At 37.0% G+C, this 20,992-nt stretch overlaps 1 protein-coding gene across 10 annotated transcripts in view; it reads left to right on the top strand.

Annotated features, from left to right (window-relative positions):
• The window catches only part of DMD (dystrophin), a 2,379,610-nt gene that overhangs the window by 731,239 nt on the left and 1,627,379 nt on the right, over positions 1-20,992 (top strand). For all 10 annotated transcript variants that reach the window (XM_045050793.1, XM_045050788.1, XM_045050791.1 and 7 more), the window contains exon 5: positions 15,516-15,608. In XM_045050793.1, the coding sequence (XP_044906728.1) occupies positions 15,516-15,608 (93 nt within the window). The remainder of the gene's footprint in view (positions 1-15,515; positions 15,609-20,992) is intronic.

Raw genomic sequence — 20,992 nt, 5'->3', positions numbered from 1 at the left:
TGTTAGTGCATTTACATGCAGCACATTATTTATTGAGTGTCTACTATGTGTTAAGTTGTATGCTAGGTGGTAGGAACACTCTAGTCAGTGATCAGAACAAACACAACCCTATATGTCATAGAGTTTACAGTCACATACCAGAGGGCAGTAACATTTACAATGTACATTGTGATAGTTATGTGAATGAGTAAGAGATAAACAGAGCAGAAGGTGTGGGAAGACCTCTCAGTTAAATTGTGATATGGGAAAGCCTGTAAGGAAGTGAGGGAGTGAGCCATGGCATCATCTATAGGAAAATGGTCCAGATAGAAGGATAAAAAGACCTTGGGGAGAAACAAAACGTTTGCAAACAGGACTTGCTAGGGAGACAGGACTGAGTATGGAGAAAACACAGCAGAGAAGGGGATCGGAGAGGTACCTGGGAACTTATGGGAGGTGTAAAACATGGGAAGACATTATTAGGCTTGGAACTTAATTGGGAAGGAGATGGCAATGACTAAAAATAAAAGGGCCGCTATGAATTGAATGGCTAATAAAACCAGTTCTTTAAAAATGAGAGAAATAGTTAATAACAAAGAAAAACTTACAAGAAAAGTATTTAAAAGCAGTACCATTTTTATCCAGGGAGGTTATCGTCTGTAATGAAAACATAATACAACTTATCACATAATAGAAATACTACTAAAACCACTAAGACAATTTAATGGAAATATTTTTTGATGTTATAGGCTGCTTTAATTTTCCAAGATTTATAACGTCTTTGCAATGCACATGGGTGAAAATCCCCCTACTGATAGAGTTCTCTAGTTGGGTCAAAAGGCCACTGATAACAGGAGGGACATCTAAAGTGAAAGTATTAGCATAAGGTTAAAGCACAGGGCCTGGCAAATGCCTGCCAGGGGCACTTTGCAAAAGGAAAGTCTTCAGAGCCCCTTTGTGGGGACCCGCAGCCACCCCTGAGTTCCCTTGGGCCCCTTGGGTGGAAGGGATCCTGTAAACTTTTTTGCATCCATATAACCACCACCCATTTCTGCATGGTTTTCTTCACCTCAACCTGCACCTTGACCATCTCTTTGAATTCTCTCATCTCCTCATTCCTCAGATGCATATCGTTTATGGCCTCGTAATCCTGGAGCCACCAAGCCAGCCCCTTGTTGGTTTCTCTTTTGGCCTTCTTGGTCACTTTCCTGCAGCCTTGGTTCCCTGGCTGGCTTTTCTTCTTCTTTTGGCTTTCCCTGGCTCTCGGGCTTTCTGTCTTTTGGCTTTGCCACACTGCTGGCTTTCTCCTTGTCCTTTCCTATTTCCTCATTTTCTGCCTTTCCCTTGTGATTTGTCTTTCCCTCAATTTCTAACTTTTCTTCGTTTTCCAGGATACAAACTACTGCTGGCTTCCCTGCACCCCATGGCTGTTCTTTGTATTCCAGCTTTCCTTGTTCTCGGACATTCCTTCATTCCATCGCAGAGTTTTTCCATGTTGAGATTTTCCCTCCTTTTCCAGTCATGCAGGGATTCTAGACAGGTTCCTCCTCCTTCTATAGCCTTGCAGAAAGTTGCAGGGGCCGGGCAGGCCTGCGCCTCCTGCTACTCTCTGAAGCCCAGACCCCTTGCTGCCAAGGCAGCTCAGGGAGCTGGTTCCATACAGGCAGTGGAAGAAGATGGCACAGGGACTGGATGGCAAGGTCGGAAATACAGTTTTATTCAGAGCCTTTAATTCACCATTGTCATATTAGAACACATTTAGCAACTAACTAACTAACTAAATAAATAAATAAATAATTGAGACTATGGATGGCATCAATAAACTGTAGATTTAATAGCAATTTGCTTCCCATTAATACTCCAAAGCGCAGATGATTCTATGAAATATGTGTGCATTATGTGTAAACCTCCTGCCCCATAAAGTTGGATTTTCAGGAAAAGCAATAGTTTATCATTTAATTTAAATTAGCTAAATCCAAATCTGAGCTCTCAAGCAGGCATTCCGAAAATTCTCAGTCATTATGAGGAAAGCTCTTCCCTATCCCTAGCAATGGCCAGAGGACAGTAGGCCTATGTGGTGCCTCATATAGGCAAGGGAAAAGCCTTTCCTCTTTAGTCCATTGCAGTATGCACTGATACAGTCACCCCCTAAGCCCGAGTCTTCTCATGAAGCCAAGTGTCTCATTAATATCACTGGCATGAAACAGAAAGCCTGCAAAGACCAAGCTGAAGAGACTGTAACAAAGTAAATATACACAGAAATGTGAGGAGAATCAAATCCCTGGTGAAACACGCAGGGATTAGCATGAGTTAATAGCCTTTATCCATAAACCTAAAGAGACAATGAGGAGAGAGCTGTTACCTTAAAGCAGTGAAAGCTCTGACATTGTGAGAAGGACCACTGGCCAGCAACTGTGACCATAGTTATCTAAATGAAGTTACCCTCAAATCGTGGCCTGCTGGGTGAGTTGGGAGACGATCGATACCTTGGTCTCTCTATCCAATCCTCCAATATCCTGCCCATGCTACCCACTGGTTAAGCTCAGCTAAAGGCTAGAAGGTGAGAGCTCCTAGGTGATGAAGTCATCTGATACTAGATGAGTCGTCTCATATGCCACAGGGGTGAAGAACTGGAGATTGGGGAACAAACAGAGAATAGCCAGCATTCCAAGTACCTCTGTTTTCTGGTCACACGAGGACGTGAGAATGTCTGCACTGAGAGCCCTAATGTTGGCTGGGGTCCATCCTTGCTGGATGTACCAGGAAGCCATTCACTTTTGAAACCACACCATCTCTATTTCCTGATAGGGCGTGGAGATGGTTTCTGGCTAATTTTGGGAACCATCTGATATCACATCCCTTCAGATGCTTCTGGGCAACATCGGAGCCAGAAAACTAAAACAGACCAAGAGTTATTTCTAATTTCTGCTCTGCTGCACAAACTTACCAAAGGCATAGGAGAAGATAAATTTATAAAAAAAATATTACTAAAAAAATATTCCTGCCATATGTACAAAGATGGATAATGTATTAGGATGCAGTGAAAATGTCATTAAGTATATAAAAAGAAGAGCTTTTAAAGTGCATACTCATAATAATAATAGAATACTAGAAATTAATAACACTTTTAAAAATTCAATTTGATTAATTTAAAATGTTTTGTATAAGGAATGAAGAGTACATATCCACATTTGTATAGGAAAAAACTTTCCAGGAGAAATGGACTAGGTTTTAGCCTGAGGTTCAATTTGTGTCTTAGCTTTTATTTTCATTGAAAACAAAGATAAATTAATTCAAGATTTCAACCATAAATGTTACAAAAAATAAAAAATGCTCTAAGGAAAGTAGAAAATAAAGATAAATGAAGAAATAAGTTAGAAAGAAAAAACACTAGAATAATTTGAGAGCTAGTTCTTTGTAATAAAATAATAAAGTAGACTAATCTCATAAATTTAATCAAGAAAATGAGAGGAAAAAGCAAATATATGCAATTTGAATATAGAAAGAAAATATTAAGCACAAGTATAAGGAATATACAAACCAAACATGGAATCTACACAGAATTATATGTTGATTATAAAAACAATTAGATTATATTCCATTTAAAATAATTAATTATAAGAATTAATAGAATATAGGGTACTTTATTTTTTCTTAGATTTTTTTAATGTTTTTATTTATTTTTTGAGAGACAGAGAGAGACAGAGCATGAGTGGAGGAGGGGAGGAGAGAGAGGGAAACACAGAATCTGAAGCAGGCTCCAGGCTCTGAGCTGTCAACACACAGCCTGACAGGGGCTCGAACTCATGGACCGCGAGATCATGACCTGAGTCGAAGTCGGATGCTCAACCGACTGAACCACCCAGGTGCCACAAAAATGTAGAGTACTTCAATCAATAACCAAGAGAGGTGAAGAAATCATAAAATTAAACAAACCGACTCTTCACAAAGACTTCTGAGTCTAATGGAACCAGTGGGAAGTTCATCCAAACGTTAAGAAATGGATAATTGCTAATAGAAAATCATTAGGGACTTCACAATTCTACAAATTTATCCACAGACTTAATTTTTAAAATCACTTCAAAGAAGTTAACCCTCTCTGTTGTTTGAGGGGGTATTAGAAGCTTCCATTTTGAAAGGCTATTTTGTGGTAGTTTCAAAATCTTAGGTCAACTTCATTTGGTTTCCTCCTTCCTTCTTAGTATCTTCTCCACTTTGGCCTGTTTCTCTGCCATAAATGATCAGTTTCTGAACATGTCATTGTTCTCTACTAGCAACTCAATTTGATTCCATGCCTCAGTTTCCTTTAATTTGTCTGTCCTGACATCTAATTTGCTATGCTCTCTCAGTGCCACTCACAGCTTAGGTCCACAACTCAGACACCACATTTATGTTCTGATTTGCATTCTCTGTGGTGGCTGTTTTAGCATAAAGTTATTTCTGCTATCAATAATTTATTTTCAAAACCACTTATTGAGAATAAAGTACTTCCAAGTGCAGTGATACCTTTATTACAATATTTACTGAGAGCAAAGCTCATTTGTAATAAAGTTGGCTGTGGTTTTAAAAAGCAAACAAAAGAAAGTACAAAATCCTGTGAAATAGAAGCTGACTGTACCAAGTGGTTAAGCTTGTCTACACCCCAGCTCAAGCTATAAAACATATCCACAGCTTGCATTTCATTGTTACTTGTTGAAGGTAGATAAAACAAATCACAGGTAACATGGAAACATCTCACATATTTCCCTTCACATTTGTTTGTGAGTGACTGTCTTTACCAGACATTCTCAATTCCGTTCTGCAGGTCTTTAACCCCATTGTCTCTCAAAGGAAAAGTATCATTTAATGGGTCATTTAAACTTGTTTATTGATAGATTTTTTCCCCCTTAGATATAAATAAGCTCCAGTCAATGAGTTTCCTCTACCAGAAATTTGACATTTTTATCTCTTCATGTCAAATTGAGTAATGAATGATTCTTTACCACTGGTAAAGGAATTTAGCCATTAAAAATCTGGTAGGGAGATTTAACTGCTTGTGGTATTTTAAACTGCCCTCCAGATGGATCATGATACCAGTCTTCCATTAATTGCCTGATTGCAATTTGTTTCCTCTTCTTCCATCCCAAGATGTCCATGTTTTTATTTTATGAATCCCAGTGCCTCTTTGAAGTCATAGAATATATTCCATCACTATTTTAAAGATTCATACAAAAAATGTAGTGTTGTAACACACCCTGAGTATATAGTATACCAGGGCTTTACCGATTTAATATGATTTCATATTAGCTGACAGAGTTGTAGATCTCATACTTGATGTTCAGTATCCACTCTCATCAACTGTGTATGACAAAGTGGCAAATTTTTACCAAGTAACTTCAAACGTACAATGTGAAACAGCACAAAACAAATAAGATCAGTTTTATACATTATTAAAGCACAAATCCAAAGTGAGCATTTAAAAGCCTAGGTTGAAAATTCACATGTCAGCTATGTTCAAATATTCACTTAATCTTATCATTGAAAATTGTCAGTGAATTAGATTGAATGGTTGTCACATGTCACTGATCTGAAAAATGACACAGTGTTCACTCTTCCTGGCATATGATCTTAGATAAAGAGGGTTCTAAACCGTTCTTTAAGGCTAGTATTTTATGTGTTCTTTAAGTATTCAGAGACTTAAGTAGCAATATAATATATGTTTTGGAGTATGTCAGAACATAATATCTTTGACTGAATATAAACTGGTTCCATTTATTACTCATAAAATACACTGTTCAGATATAAATTCCACATTTTGAAGTTAATTTATGTTAGACAAGTGTTCGTTCTTACACTAAATTTTCAGTCCACACAATAGGGCTATAATATGTCTGCGCCTTATATATATTCATTCTCAGGATCCAGAAGTATATCCTTTTAATCCGGTTACTCACTAACTCCAGGATTTTTTCCAAATGATTCCATGACTTAGGTTCCAATTCATCATCTCTGAAATCTACTAACAGAAATGGTTGTATTTATTTCAAAATATTCATTTATGGAATAAAAACATATACAGGCATATATTATATAATATTTAGATTCATATTCAGATGCATTGGGAAATGACTACTTTTCAAATGAAGCTAATTCTCATTTAAAATAATATCAGGGGCAGTTGGGTGGCTCAGTCAGTTAAGCGTCCGACTTCAGCTCAGTTCATGATCTCATGGTTCGTGGGTTTGAGCCCCACATCAGGCTCTTTGTTGTCAGCACAGAGCCTGCTTTGGATCCTCTGTCCCCCTCTGTCTCTTCCCTTCCCCTGCTTGCACTCTCTCTCTCTCTCTCTCTCTCTCTCTCTCTCTCTGTTTCTCTCAACGTAAATAAATAAACTTAAAAAATGAATAAAAAATGAAATAATTTTATAAGGTGAGTTGGTTATCTTCCCCCTACCAGTGCATTTCTTGCATCAAGGTAAAATAGTATTTTTTTTTTGTATGCTAAACTTAAAATTGAGGTAGCCATTTACCTATGATTTGTACATTTAGAGATCTTCAAGGATAATAGTATGGCTACAAATTGTACTATTACTTTTTTAAAGTTTATTTATTTTGAGACTAAGAGAGTGCAAGTTGGGGAGGGGAAGGGAAAGAGGGAGAAAGAATCCCAAGCAGGCTCCACACTGTCATTGCGGAGCCCAATGCGGGGCTTGAACCCATGAACCGTGAGATCATGACCTGAGCCAAAGTCAGACACTCAACTGACTAAGCCACCCAGGTACCCCAACAGATAGTGTTATAATTAAAAACATTTTTTTCATGTTTATTTATTTATTCTGAGAGAGGGGAGGAGCACGAGAGGGGCAGAGAGAGAGAGAGAGAGAAAGAAAGAGAGAGAGAATCCCAAGCAGGCTCTGCACTGTCAGCGCAGAGCCCCACGTGGGGCTCACATTCACCAACCATGAGATCATGACCTGAGCTGAAACCAGGAGTCAGACCCTTAACCAACTGAGCCACCTTGGTGCCCTAAAATTTTTCTTATTATATTGAATTGTTGGTCATATAACTTAAAATTTTGGGGGGTTGCTATTGCCAATTTTTTCCTTGAAATAAGTATATGTGGAAGAAGATTAGAAAGCTGTGGTGATACAGGGTTCTGGTTTCATTAAAGTAGCATTCTGTATTGCCATGCATATGATATATAATATTTATAAAAATTCAAGTTAAATGATATTACATTGAAAGTATATACATCTTTTATCTTATCCTGTGTTGTGACATTATTACTGAACATAGAGTCCATTTCCTCAAATGATGCCTTCTAGTATATAATGTTCCATATAAGAAATTTTGCTTAGTTGAGATACAGGAGCTACTTTGCCAAAAAGTTCAGTCCTGTATTTTATGTTCAATGAAACTACCTGCATTGAAACCTCTATTTTGATATATTTGTTTTAATTTTCCTTCACCCCTTTATTGTTTATATTTTTCTTAACATTAAGGGGTTTTTTAAACTTAACTGCTTCACACCTTTATTGCCAAAGAGGAAGTATGTAAGCAAGTAAAAGCACAGATCCATTAAAAAGAACTACCTTCTGACAAATGATTATAATCATAAACACCTCCAAAATATAGAGCAATTTGTGACAAATGATTATAATCATAAACACCTCCAAAATATAGAGCAATTTGAACTTCCTTCAGTAGTCTTTAGGCATTTTGATAGAACAGTCCATTTTTTAGTCTGTCTCCATCTTTATACAAAATGTGGCATATAGTGGATAGTCAAAAATATTTAAGGAATGACTGAATATATAAACCCTAATCACAGAAGGTCAGGAGAGTATCTTCATAGCAAGTACTGTACCCAGAACTAAGTCTTAGGATGTATCCTAGGTCAAAGCGTGCTTTTAAAAGGTATTTTCCAGTATAAGCTTCTATATTTGTATAAAATTTAAAAAATCCTTGTTGGAAGAGAGAGATATGGGAGGGAATAAAGAAAACTTGCCAAGTGGAGCATGAAGTCCACAACAGCCAATGCAGCCCACCCTGTAGGTTTTATGTACTGAACTATTCATCATCTAATTATGAAAGATTCAATATGTGCACCTCTGTATCCAAAAAAAGATAGGTGTGATTTATGCCTGTAAGCCTTCACATTTTATATAAATTTTAAACACACTAAAAAGCACATGCTGCAGGGCAGCAACACTACTTTGCTTTTTCTGCATTTTTGATCACTTAAATGCATTATCTTTAGAAGGATTATATAAATACTTGAGTTTCTGTGGAATATAGAGAAGTCTCTTTAGCTTGGCTACACGATGGCAGACGTTCTACACAAAGCGCTTAACACATTTTAAAAGCAAATCCTATTTGCCTAGAATGTTGGAATGAAATTCTCAGTTATAAACCATTTATTAGAAAGAAATGTGTGGGTAGGGGAAAAAACAAATAAATAGAAGGTAGAAGTAGCCTCATGGGTTCTAAGAATCAGGAGGGATCTTTATATAGTAAAGTTCAATGCATGGTGTTTTTCTGGTAGTCACTGTTTCAGATTCTGGTTAAAGTAATCTACCCAAACTTTTAAAGATGACATTTCATGGTTCCTTGTGAAATCTCATCATTCTGTGTGAAATTATAAGATTGAATTTGCAGCTACATTTTTTGTTGTTGTCAAATTCACAAACTAAGATTCATGTGAAAAATGATGGCTTACCTTTATCCTCTACCCCTTCCCTAATTCAGAAAATGTTCAGATTGTACTGTGCATATCAAGGAACTAAAACGATTCCTCCTTAGGGTAAATCTTGCAATCTGAAATGTCTTAAAGAACCACATCCTTTGAAACCAACGTGAGGAACCTCCTATCCCTAACCTAATTTCTTTTGGCTGGATGATACAGGGTGTGTTTTCTTTAATGCCTGGAGCTGTGAAATGTCCTGTGCGGTTGTCTAAAAAGGCAAGAAGTGGGAGATACCATTTATTGGAAAGATGATGGTTCCCATTTTGAATAAGATGTAAATTCCTACAACATGCAAGTGAAAACTGCAAATGCTTTATTGACTTATAAACTAAGAGCTGAAAAGTTTATCCATCTCCCTGCCACCACAAACGTTTAAAAAGCATGAGAAAATTTGTTAGAATTTTGTCATGGGACTCATCACTCCCTTGCTTTTGTTCATCTTTGTTCTTCCTTCTGCTCTGCCCTGAGAACTTCCGTTTTCATTATTTGACCTGGTTACTGGGATTATTTTTATGTCAAATGTTCCTCATTCTAAAGTCATTGTGTAGCATTCCACGTTTGATGAACTCATTCTGCTATTCTTCTTTCTGTAAAGCTAATTAAAAATAATATAAACTGGGCCAGGTCAGTAATCTCCTGTCACTAATCCATCATATTTCAGATGTGCTTTAAATCTTATGGTTTTCTTCAGTATTCTTAAATCTTAAATATATCAATATAATATATATAAATCCTTTTACTATAACCACCATGGGATATATAAATTTGGCTTGTAGAAAATCTTATTGACAATGCTAGATTGCATCTGTGCCCTGAAGGAAAGCAGTATAAAATAAAACCTAGGATAAAACAAATGAACAGTGAAAGAGAATTGCTCCTCATAGCCTAGTGGTCAGCATCTTCATTTAGGAGGTGGGGCACCAGGAAGTAATAGTGCTCATTGAAATACTTACATATTAACCTTAGAATTACTAAATAGATAATTTTGTACAAAATCAAATATTTTAGTCTAAGTTGTAGCGTGGGCACAAAAAGGGAATTCCCTCTAGTTTGTGTCCTCACATGATAACAGTAGACTACTTTATTTCAAAAGCTAATGGAGCGCCTGGGTGCTTAGTTGGTTAAGCGTCTCACTTAAGCTCAGGTCATGATCTCATGGTTTGTGGGTTCAAGCCCTGCATCTGGCTCTGTGCTGACAGGTCAGAGACTGGAGCCTGGTTCAGATTCTGCTTCTCCCTCTCTCTCTGTTCCTCCCCCACCCATGTGTTGTCTCTCTCTCTCAAAAAAAAAAAAAAAAAAAAAAAAAAAATAAAAATAAAAGTAAAAATAAACAAAAAAGCTAACTCATTATTTTTCCTAGGTGCTATTTATTTATTTATTTATTTATTTATTTAGCTTGTGCCTCCTGACTCGGGGTATTTTCCTAAGAGTTCACATTTAAATATTCTATTAGAGCCATAATAGGGTTCCATGATTTCAAGGCAAATGGTGAGAATTTTCTGTCCTTAAAAATTACGTTTGAGTAAAGCATCTTCACAGAGAACACCGCACAACTCTGAGCCAGTATCTGGTGTTATTTTATGAGGAAAGTCTTAGGCCTGTTTGCAGGAACTCATAAGGCTAATCTTCATATGTAGGTGAACTTGTAAGTTGTGTCTGCAAAAATTCAATGCATGCTATTTAATTTTTGCACACCTATCCATTTGGTGTCTGATGCTTTCATTCTGAAAACCAGGAAAACATAATTTTGGGCATCCTTAGTGACCTCAGTATTGAATTTCCTGCTATCTAGTGCTTGTCACAGTAAACACACACACACACACACACACACACACACACACACACACACACACACACTGGCTGCATATATTAACATACTTGTCACAGAAATGTTTTTTGTTAGACAGACATACAATTATCATTTAACACAGATTTTGACATATTTTGGATTTTGTTTTTCCTTTCCATAGTTATTTAGAAATTGGATTGAGAATCCTTGAAAGATATACCTCCAGAGCATATATTAGAAAAATAGTTAAAAGAGGCCATTATGCATGTGATTATCTAAGAGTAGTAATGATTTTTATGAGAACAACATTCATAGCTACGTGGTAGGAAACATGGCATTATAAAAAGAAACCAAGCATATGCGATTTAGAGTCAAAATGGGCTAGACTGTCTATATGAGGCATTGAATAGTAACCTATGACTATGAACAGTACCCTTCAGGCATGACAAAATACCCCTCCTTCTTCTAGTGTCTTAGTGACTATTAATTACGGTTATTTCTTACAGTCCTTGGTAATCTGAAAAAGAGTTGTACAGCAAGAGACAAAACTTAACCAAAACAAATACCACTTGTCTACATGGTGGTGTGTAATATTTATTAATTTAGAACCTATTAAAGAACTTCATGAAGAAGTCTCAAGATTTAATTAAGGACTTATCTCTCATATCCAGACCTGGTTTTAAATCTGACCTTGTGAAAGCTTCGTGTACCTTTGACACTTTGTTCTTCTCTAGATAAAAGGTATATAAACAAATAACTACGTCATACTTATATTATGATTATGATGTGGGTAGAGTGAAAGCTGTATTCCGAGAGAACCCTATAGGCTTAAGATTTTTTAAAGATAGAAATAAAATAGGGGCGCCTCGGTGGTTCAGTCTATTAAGCAACTGACTCTTGGTTTCAGCTCAGGTCATGATCTCACAGTTCTTGAGGTTGAGCCCCTCATGGAGCTCTACCCTGACAGTGTGGAGCCTGCTTTGGATTCTGTCTCTCTCTCCCCTCTCTCTCTGTCCCCACTCCCTCTCTTTCTGTCTCTGTCTCTGAAGAATAAATGAATAAACTTAAAAAAAAAGAAATAAGTATCTTAAGAGATTATAAAAAGAAAAACAATAATGAAAAGTAAATTCAAAATAGAAAACTGAAAAATAGAGGTTGAATTGTGTTCAAAAGCCAGCTCTTTGAATAGATCAACAAAAGAGGCAGACCTCTTCTAATCCTAACAAAAGAAAATGAGAAGAGAATGAAAAATAGACAAGATTAGTAATGAAAAAGGATGTGTAACTGCAGATAAATAAGAAACTGAGAGAATACTATAAGCAATTCTGTGAAATTAATTTTGAAAAATCCAGGACATGCATGATTTCCTAGAATAATGCAAATTACTAAAATTGACATAAGAATAGCAGAAAATTAAACTAGACTAATTACTTCAGAAAACATTGGTAAGTTATTAGAGATCTACCATGGAAATACATACCAGGATTCTTCACATATGAATTTAACCTAATCCTTAAAGAATAGTAATTCCTATATTTTAAGGTATTCCAAAGCATGTAAGATAAAACCCTGCAATTACTTTTGTGATGTCAGAATAACCTTAGCAGCAACAGTCAATAAGCATAAAATTAAATAACATGTATAAGACAATCTCATTTATAAATATGAATACAAAAATTAGATTGTTGAACTACATAAAACTGTTTATAAGTGATAAGTACTCCATAAATGTTAGGTATTGATTGCAAAGAGCTCTAAATATTAAGAATGAAAACAAAAGTACCCTACAGAAAAAGGAACAAGCCATATTAACAGACAATTTACAGATGCAATTGCAATGATCAGTTATACAAAAAGATTCTCCAAATGCAGTAGGAATCATCGAAATAAATTAACACTGCAATATATTTCTACTTATCAGGCGAAATGAAAAAGCAGAAACATCTATTGCTGGTAAGAGAAGAGCCTATTCATACATTGCTGGTTAGAATATTAAATGCTAAATCCTTTTCATAAAGAAAAACCTACCAAAATTAAAACTAGGTATACCTTTTTGATACAGCAAATCTATTCCTTGGAATAGCTACTATAACAATAAAAGCATCAGTTATCTGAGGATGTATACACAAGATGTCCGTCGCAACATTATATAAAGTGGCAAATCTGTTCAAGTCCCTGCTTTCAGTTCTTTTGGGTCTATCTCCAGCAGTGGAATTTCTAGATCCTACTTAATTTTAATTAGTTTTTCTTATGCGGCCTGCTATTAGCTTCTAAGCTTTTTGACATTAGGGGCTCTGTTTTACTCTTCTTTATTCACAGCTGAGCACAGTGCCTGGACATAATAGAAATTGGATCTGAGGAGGGATTTTATGAGGAGAAAGAAATAGAGGAACAGTCTCCCTGCTGATATAGTGAGAAGGCTTATGAAAGTAGATAGAGGCAAGCCTACTTCTTGCTCTAAGTCTCCCCAGGATGTTCCCTATGGCAAGTCCAAACATAACTACTAGCAGTGATTCCCCCAGTATAGGTCTATTTCCTAAAAAAAAAAAAAACATCTTCTCCATTTAAATAACTGAATTTTCTACAATGTACAGTCTGATTATCACTTTCACTACAAGCACAACTATCTCTTTTGTGCTCTAAGTACATCAGTGCCTGACATAGAGCCAAAATGTATTCGTTGAATGAACGCATCAGTGATTCAACTGATAAATTTATAGTAGCTTTTCCATATGGAGGAGCTCCTTCCCTTACTACCACATAAGGAATCTCCAAATGAAATGTAGATGACAGTGCTTTCTTGTTCTTGAGTTATTAATCTCCCCTGGGATCTCTATGTTTTTCTTCCCTAATGAGTTCTAAAAACTTATTGTATTTTACTTTGTATAATTAAAACAAAAGTGTTACAGCAAATTACTATCTGCATGTGTAGGACAAATTTATGCGAACGCCCAGGAATTTGAAATACTCAATTATAGCATACTGAATTAGGGATGATTTGCATGGGATACTCCTGAAATTCAAATGTGCAACCAAAAGCATCTGCATTGCGGAAATAAGTAGACATGTAATATCTCATAATGGCAGGATCATCTTGACTTTCCTATACCAAATAAAGTCAAAGTCTTTCATGTCAACCAGCTTTGAGAGTTTCCATTTATCCACTCCTCAACTGAGCCTTACGGAAATGTCCATTTATATACAACTTCAGGATAACTTCTCTGTAAGGTCCATATGGTACCAAATCCTCATATCTAGTCTATTGTCTAGTTCAGTAATATCCTCTACTATTAAATATGTTTGAAATTAAACTATGGACTTGTATCTTGATCTTCCATCCTTGTTCAAATGATTCTACATTCTTTTCTGTATACTTTATTTGTTTTAAGCCAACACACTAATAGTATTTATATAGTTGGGGTACAAAAATAAATGTGAATATTTGATTATCCATTGGACCTGAAAGTATATTTATATGAGGCATAATTGGGAGTGATTTGACAATTATACTGAAGGGCAGCCCTTTTATAACCACATCCACCTGCCCCACTCACCCCCTTCACTCTGATCTCTAACCTCTGGCATTTGCTACCCTGTTCTCCATTTCTATAACTTTGTCTATTCAAAACTGTTAATGTTCCTTACCCTTTGAGGTTGGCTTTGTTTTTTCACTTGGGGTAATTCCCATGAGATTCAATCAAGTTGCTGCTTGTATCCACAGTTTGTTCCTTTTCATCACAGAGTAGGATTGCATGGTGTAGATGCACCACAGCTTAAGTACCAGTCATCCTTGAAGGGCATCTGGGCTCTTCTCCCAGATCGCTGTTTTTGACTGTTATAAATAAAGCTGGTGTGAACACTTACACATAGGGTTTTGTAGAAATGTAAGTTTTCATTGTTTTGGGATAAATGCCCTAGATCCCAGTTGCTGGAATGCATGCTTCAGCACATGATGAGTTTTGCAAGAAAGTGCCAAAATGTTTTGCAGAGTACCTGTACTATTTACATTTTCCCCAGCACTGCATGAGTGATCCAGTATGTCCATATCCTTACCAGCATTTGCTGTTGTCACTATTTTAAAATGTCAGCTATTATGATAAGTGTATAGTGCTAGCTTATAATTTGCATTTTCCTAATGGCTAATAATGTTGAACATCTTTTCATGCACCCATTTGCCTGATGCTTACATTTAACCTGACTCCACGTAAAAATATCAGGAGCATAAAGGATAGGAGATAGGATTTGCCTTAAGAAAAATAAAACCTGGGGCACCTGGGTGGCTCAGTTGGTTAAGTGTCTGATTTGACTTCAGCTCAGGTCATGATCTCACGGTTGGTCATGAGATCCGGGCCCTCCATCAGGCTCTGCGCTGGAACTTGGCATGGAGCCTGCTTAAGATTCTCTCTCCCTTTGCCCCTCTCCTGCTCGTGCTTTCTCTCTCTCTCTCTCTCTCTCTCTCAATAAATCAATACAATAGAATAAAACCTTGCCAGATTCTGATTCCCAGTACAGGATTGAGAAAATTGAGTTTACCATAGCTCCATTATTTATTGGAGTTTTAATATCTGTTTCTAAAGCAACGGCATTTTAGTCTAATGCAGCCACCCCTAATTATAATAGCCTTCCTCTAAGCAAGATCGAAGGACAGATGGAGTTTCTATTTATTGAGTTTCAATTTTCTGTTCGGAAGCAAATCTTAATTTTAGTCATCCTTTATGAGTTATCATTGTTATACATTTTATTTGGAGATACTCTGATTGGCCTCTTTAATCTGCAGTAATCTATTTATATACTAAAAGTACATTCATTTCCTATCTCTTTGTAAATGTGTTCGGGGGCACTTGTTTGTTACAGAAAGTCCATTTACAAATGCATCTTGTTTCATTTTTGGATTATTTTTTAAAAGCTGTAATACTGTTTAGGCTCTGAAAATAGCTTAATGCAATTACCTTCGAGTTTTGTTTTCTTTCGAAATAGACATTTTGTCTCTTTCCTTCAAACGTTTTCCCTTTATCTTTAACAGGTTGATTTAGTGAATATTGGAAGCACTGACATAGTAGATGGAAATCACAAACTGACTCTTGGTTTGATTTGGAATATAATCCTCCACTGGCAGGTAAGAATCTTGATGACTGTTTCCTTTTTGGGTAAAATGTTGCTGATCTCCCTTTCATGTTTGCCCGTGTCCTGCAAAACAAACATGTATACTTCTAACAGAACAAAGCCCATCTCCAAAGCACTGCCTTTTAAATGGGCACAGTTAATGTCATTTGAGATGTGAAGGATCAGCAGATTACAAAACAGGTTCTAGAACACTCGCAGGAATATTTTTCTAAATTTTATTTCATTGTGTAGAGGTGACACAAAAAAGAGAAGTTTCATCAATAGGTTAATAAAAATATTTTTCACTAATATGTGTCTTCTATAACTAACCTGTGAGTGAATCTACATAGTTTTATAAAAACTATTAACCACTACCAAATGAATGAGACTTTGGAAATCTTTTATTTCTCAATGTAAATTAATTCCAATAAAAGATTAGTTGGATACGATTATCTGTATTTATGTTATACATACATATATATGAGTTTATAATCTGATTTTGAAATTGATTATTTTTTCTGAATGCCTATATTTTCTGATGCCTATATTTATTGGACCTCTGCAAAACAGATCAAAACTCATTTGGTTTAGTGAAAAGAGTATATATTTTTTCGGTCAGAGCAACATGAACTTAAATTTCAACCTCTTCACTTACCATCTTATAGTGACATTGGGTATAATGCCATCTTTTCTGGGCCATAATTCCCTCACTGTTAAAATAGAAAAATAATAATTAACATGTGTATTTCTTACAGGACTAAATGAGAGAATATCTGTAAAGCACTCAGTAGAGTACACTCTTTTCACTACAGGTGTATCATAAATAATTTTGATTGCTTGGCGTTTTCTGCTCACAATTTAAGAATCTGGAGGAAAATTGAGATGTCTGCTGTTTTTACTAGCAGTGATCAATTTTTCAAAAAACAACTTTTTTGATATGTCATTTATATATCATAGATTTACTCATTCTATGTATAAAATTCAAAGTGTACCAAACTGGTTTAGTTCTCCTGCCTAGTGCTTCTCAAATTGTTTTGAGAAAGGAACAGCCCCCGCCCAATCCATCCAAGATTTGGGGATATTTACAGAGTTGTACAACTATCAAAACAATCTAAAACAATCTACTTTTAGCCCACTTCTACCAACCTAAAAGCAAATCTTGTGTCTTTTCATAGTCATTCCCCACTCCAATCCCCAGCCCTGGGCAACCATTTATCTACTTTCTGTTCCTATATGTCTGCCTTTTTGGAAATTTCATACTGGTGGAATCATATAATAAGTGTTCTTTTATATTTGGTTTCATTCACTGAACATAATCTTTGAGGTTCATCTTTATTATTGTAGCAAGTATCACTACTTCATTTAGTAGGGTTGACTTAACTTGAATTGTACTTTGGTCCTGCTTAGAGTCAGTATGGAGATCAGAGGTGTACCTTTCCACCTCAGCAAATGAATTGATTCCCATATTGACCCAATTGACCCCCATATCTTTCTATTCTAAACACTCTGAACAGGCTCAATCCTGTTTCACAGCAATATGGGAAGAGATTGAAGACAGCATAGTGGATGACAACAGAAAACAGACCATAAGAACCTCAAATGAATCCAAGATTCCCAATTCTGGGCCTTTTCCATATAGGGATGGTATCAAATAGAACCAGCGAGGCAACACAGGGCCCCTCACCAAACTGGTTTACTTCTCTTGCTCAGAACTTCACAAACTTACCTTGAGGAAAGTAAATTTTTTTTCCTCCTCTTTTCCATTGTATGCATATTATAGTAAAACTGAAGCATTATAAAAAATGAAATAAAAAGACACCCCAAACCCACGCCATTTTATCATTAAACTCAAAAGACATACGTAGGACCTGTAAAATTGTTACAGAAATTTCTAATGGACTATCGATTGTATAGACACAACTGGTTGTATCAATTGATACATTGGTACAAATGGTTCATGGAGGGACCCCAGCTTGCAGAAGACACTTTAAGTTGCACAAGAGCATGTGTTGGTCGTGACAAAGCCAGCAGAAGAAGTGAGGCATGCACGGAGACCCAAATGGCTATTTCAATTGTATTTTTCATCCAAACTGTCTCTCATTATGACTTCACTTTCTTATCTTCTCAAAACCCTTTCCAACTGCATCTGAACTCACTCCAAGATAGTTTCACAACTACCCTTATACCTTTTTCAATTGTTTGTGATTTTGTGCAGTTTTTTTTTTTTTTTTTTTTTTTTTTTATTATTAGCATGTGGAGGGTCTTTCACACTCTGGAATACCAAAAGGAGTGCTTTTGCAGTCTTTCCTCATCTCAGACCTCTCTTACAGTCTGTTGTCTTGCATTTATGTCCTTGAATCACTGTATCGTTGTGATTGCAAGGATGTAGACTCTTCTCAGCCTCTGCCTCCTTATCTTCTCTGTCTTCTATCACCCTGCTTGGTTCTCTTAAAACTTCTAAACTCACTTCCAAAAAATTCCTCCTGCTCAATACTCCTCATCATAACTCAATGAATCCCAGAAGGTATTTTCACAGAGAGTATATATTTGCCTTCCTGTTAAGTAGTCACAAAAGCCATTGAATATCAGCAGAGATCAAAGGACACTCTGGCTAACCTAATGTACTTTCCTGGTCTATCAGATTGAGAATGGCATTAAGAGATGGAAAGATGTGAATCTTTTGTTCCAGTGCCACATACTATGTTATTAATAGTGCCATGGAGGACTTCCCTTTGAACTTGTAAAAGCTGAGGAATGCCTACCGTGTGTCTCCTGTCACTGTTTTTCCAGTTTCCATGTAAATAAAATCATTAGCCTGAAAATAATTGAGGAAAAATATATTATTCCTCAATAATATAATGAGGAATAAGCACCATTGAACAAACTTGCGAAGTAGACATATGCCACATGTTTGGCATCCTTTCTTCCTTTTTTTAAGATTAAAAAAATTTATTTATTTTAGAGAGGGAGAGAGAGAGTGAGTGGGGGAAAGGCAGAGAGAGAAGGAGACACAGAATCCGAAGTAGGCTCCAGGCTAAGAGCCGTCAGCACAGAGCCCAATGCGGGGCTTGAACCCACGGACCAGACCATGAGATCATGACCTGAGCTGAAGTTGGACGCTTCACTGACTGAGTCACCCAGGGGCCCCTTCCTTCTTTTTAAAGTGCAAACCTTTCTTTGTAGGGTGGTCCGCTGAGTTCTGATAACCAGCTGGAGATACAAACATATCTTGCTAACAGTGGTGTGCTATCAGAGGTCATGTCCCCACCTTTGCTGGCTAAGTCAAAGGAAAAACTCAAATCCAGGGCGACTTTAGCCTGCAGTATTTATTTACTATTTGAACATCATACAGGAGAAAGGTGGTTTTGGCACTGAAGAAAGCCCTTGCTGTAAACTCCTGCCTCCCTAATGCTCTGTGTGCAAGACAGGTCTTGCTCTGGTCCTCACACACACCATCCTTCCCTTGTAAAAGACTGTCCCTACACCTTTTTACTCTTGCTCCTCCACTCTAACTCCTTTTGGTCACAGGATGGATTCTGGGAAGGAAGCATTGAATTCAGCAGGCGGGACATTAATTAAGGCATGCTTTGGGGACCTGCACCTGAGGAAGGGAGAAGGTAACCAGAGCGAGAAGAGCTGGAGGTGTGATACACACCCAGCCACAGTTGTATTGCACCCCATGTGGAACTGGGGGCTGGAATAATCCTTGAGTGTCGCTCTGCGTGAGGCTGACATGGCTAAGCGTTTAAACCATTTCTCTTCAGCAGTCACTAGATGCGGGCTGCCCTAGGAAGGGCTTGACCTTAGGTGACAGGACTCTCCAACATCAGGTAGTCCCTGAGAGGACTCACAGATGGAGCAAGGAGCCTTTCCTTGAAGGACACTCTTGGTGGTGCACCTCCATGCCTGTCATAGCTTCTTTGCCCAGTTAGCTCCTAGTCATTTTTTTTTTATTTTTTTTTTCAACGTTTATTTATTTTTGGGACAGAGAGAGACAGAGCATGAACGGGGGAGGGGCAGAGAGAGAGGGAGACATAGAATCGGAAACAGGCTCCAGGCCTGACGCGGGGCTCGAACTCACGGACCGCGAGATCATGACCTGGCTGAAGTCGGACGCTTAACCGACTGCGCCACCCAGGCGCCCCACTCCTAGTCATTTTTTGAAACCACTGCTCAATGACATTTCAACTTGTTCCTTTTGAAAACAGATGTATAGCTGTATGCACGCACACACACACACACATTTGTTTAAATTGATTTTCTCTCTTAGGGACTGTTAAGTCCTAAGGGTGGGAAAGTTTTCTCCTTTAAGACTCACCTTTGGACCAGCTCAGTGTCTGAAGGTTGGTCCTTAATAAAGATTTCTGGGTAATTGTTTTTTATGTAGGAAAAGAACTGATTATCTCACATTGATCTTTATTATTATTTTTTTCTTAGCAACATTTGCAACATTTGCACCCAAGTAGAAGCAATACCAGTGGGGCTGAGACTGATAAGCTGAATTAATGACATAATGATGCTAAAGGAGTTTTGGTTGGAATACTGTGTGGTCCTGTAACATTTTGTGCATAGAGGGCAGCCTGGCCAAGCGCTTTCCAAATGGATCCCATTCATCATGGGAGGGTTGCCTGATCAGTGCAAATCACCACCACTGAGGTGGTAGGTGCCGAATCCAACGGTGGTTCAGCCTAGGACACAGAGTACATGTCTTGCAATCACTTTACATGGAGGTTGTGCACTTGATAACTTCAGAATATGGTGAGAAAAATGATACATCTTATATAACTCTTTGACCTATTTACTCACTGAGTAACTGACTAAATAAGCAGGTCAGGATGGAATTAAGAAAACTGGATAATCTGCCTCTAAATAATAGATTTAGCTATCAAGGGACAGTGATAAATATATGCAAAGATCTCACATCTTCACATCATTACCACATTTACAAAGCATCATCTCAAATCCTTTTCAAGTATTTTAAAGTGAGATGTAGCAGTCTATCCTAAAATTTGCATCGACTCTTTCATAAAAAGATGACTAACATTGGAGATGTTAAAATATGTATTTTCCCCTGAGGCCTTGGTTAACTTCTACGTGGATGAGGAAGCAAAATAAAATGTCATATTTAGAATACACAATAAATATTCATCATCTGATCACATGTTGGTAGTGTATGGACCTTATGCTTTCCAAAAGGAAAGCCCTTGGTGGTAAAAACTAATCACATTTACTTAGATACTTCCTTCAGGTATATAAGGGGCCTGACTTATATTTAAAAAGTAGCCTCATAATTATGCCTTTACTACGCTATGTAGACAGTTTGTTCTATAATGTGGTGTCACCGCATTCTTGAAATCTAGAGAAATGTTTAGAATGGATTTCTGCATGAGACGAGTT

Source organism: Felis catus, chromosome X (assembly GCF_018350175.1).
Source record: "Felis catus isolate Fca126 chromosome X, F.catus_Fca126_mat1.0, whole genome shotgun sequence".
In the NCBI taxonomy this organism is placed as follows: domain Eukaryota; kingdom Metazoa; phylum Chordata; class Mammalia; order Carnivora; family Felidae; genus Felis; species Felis catus.
Note: the sequence above shows the minus strand (reverse complement) of the source record. Positions and strands in the feature narration are given on the sequence as shown.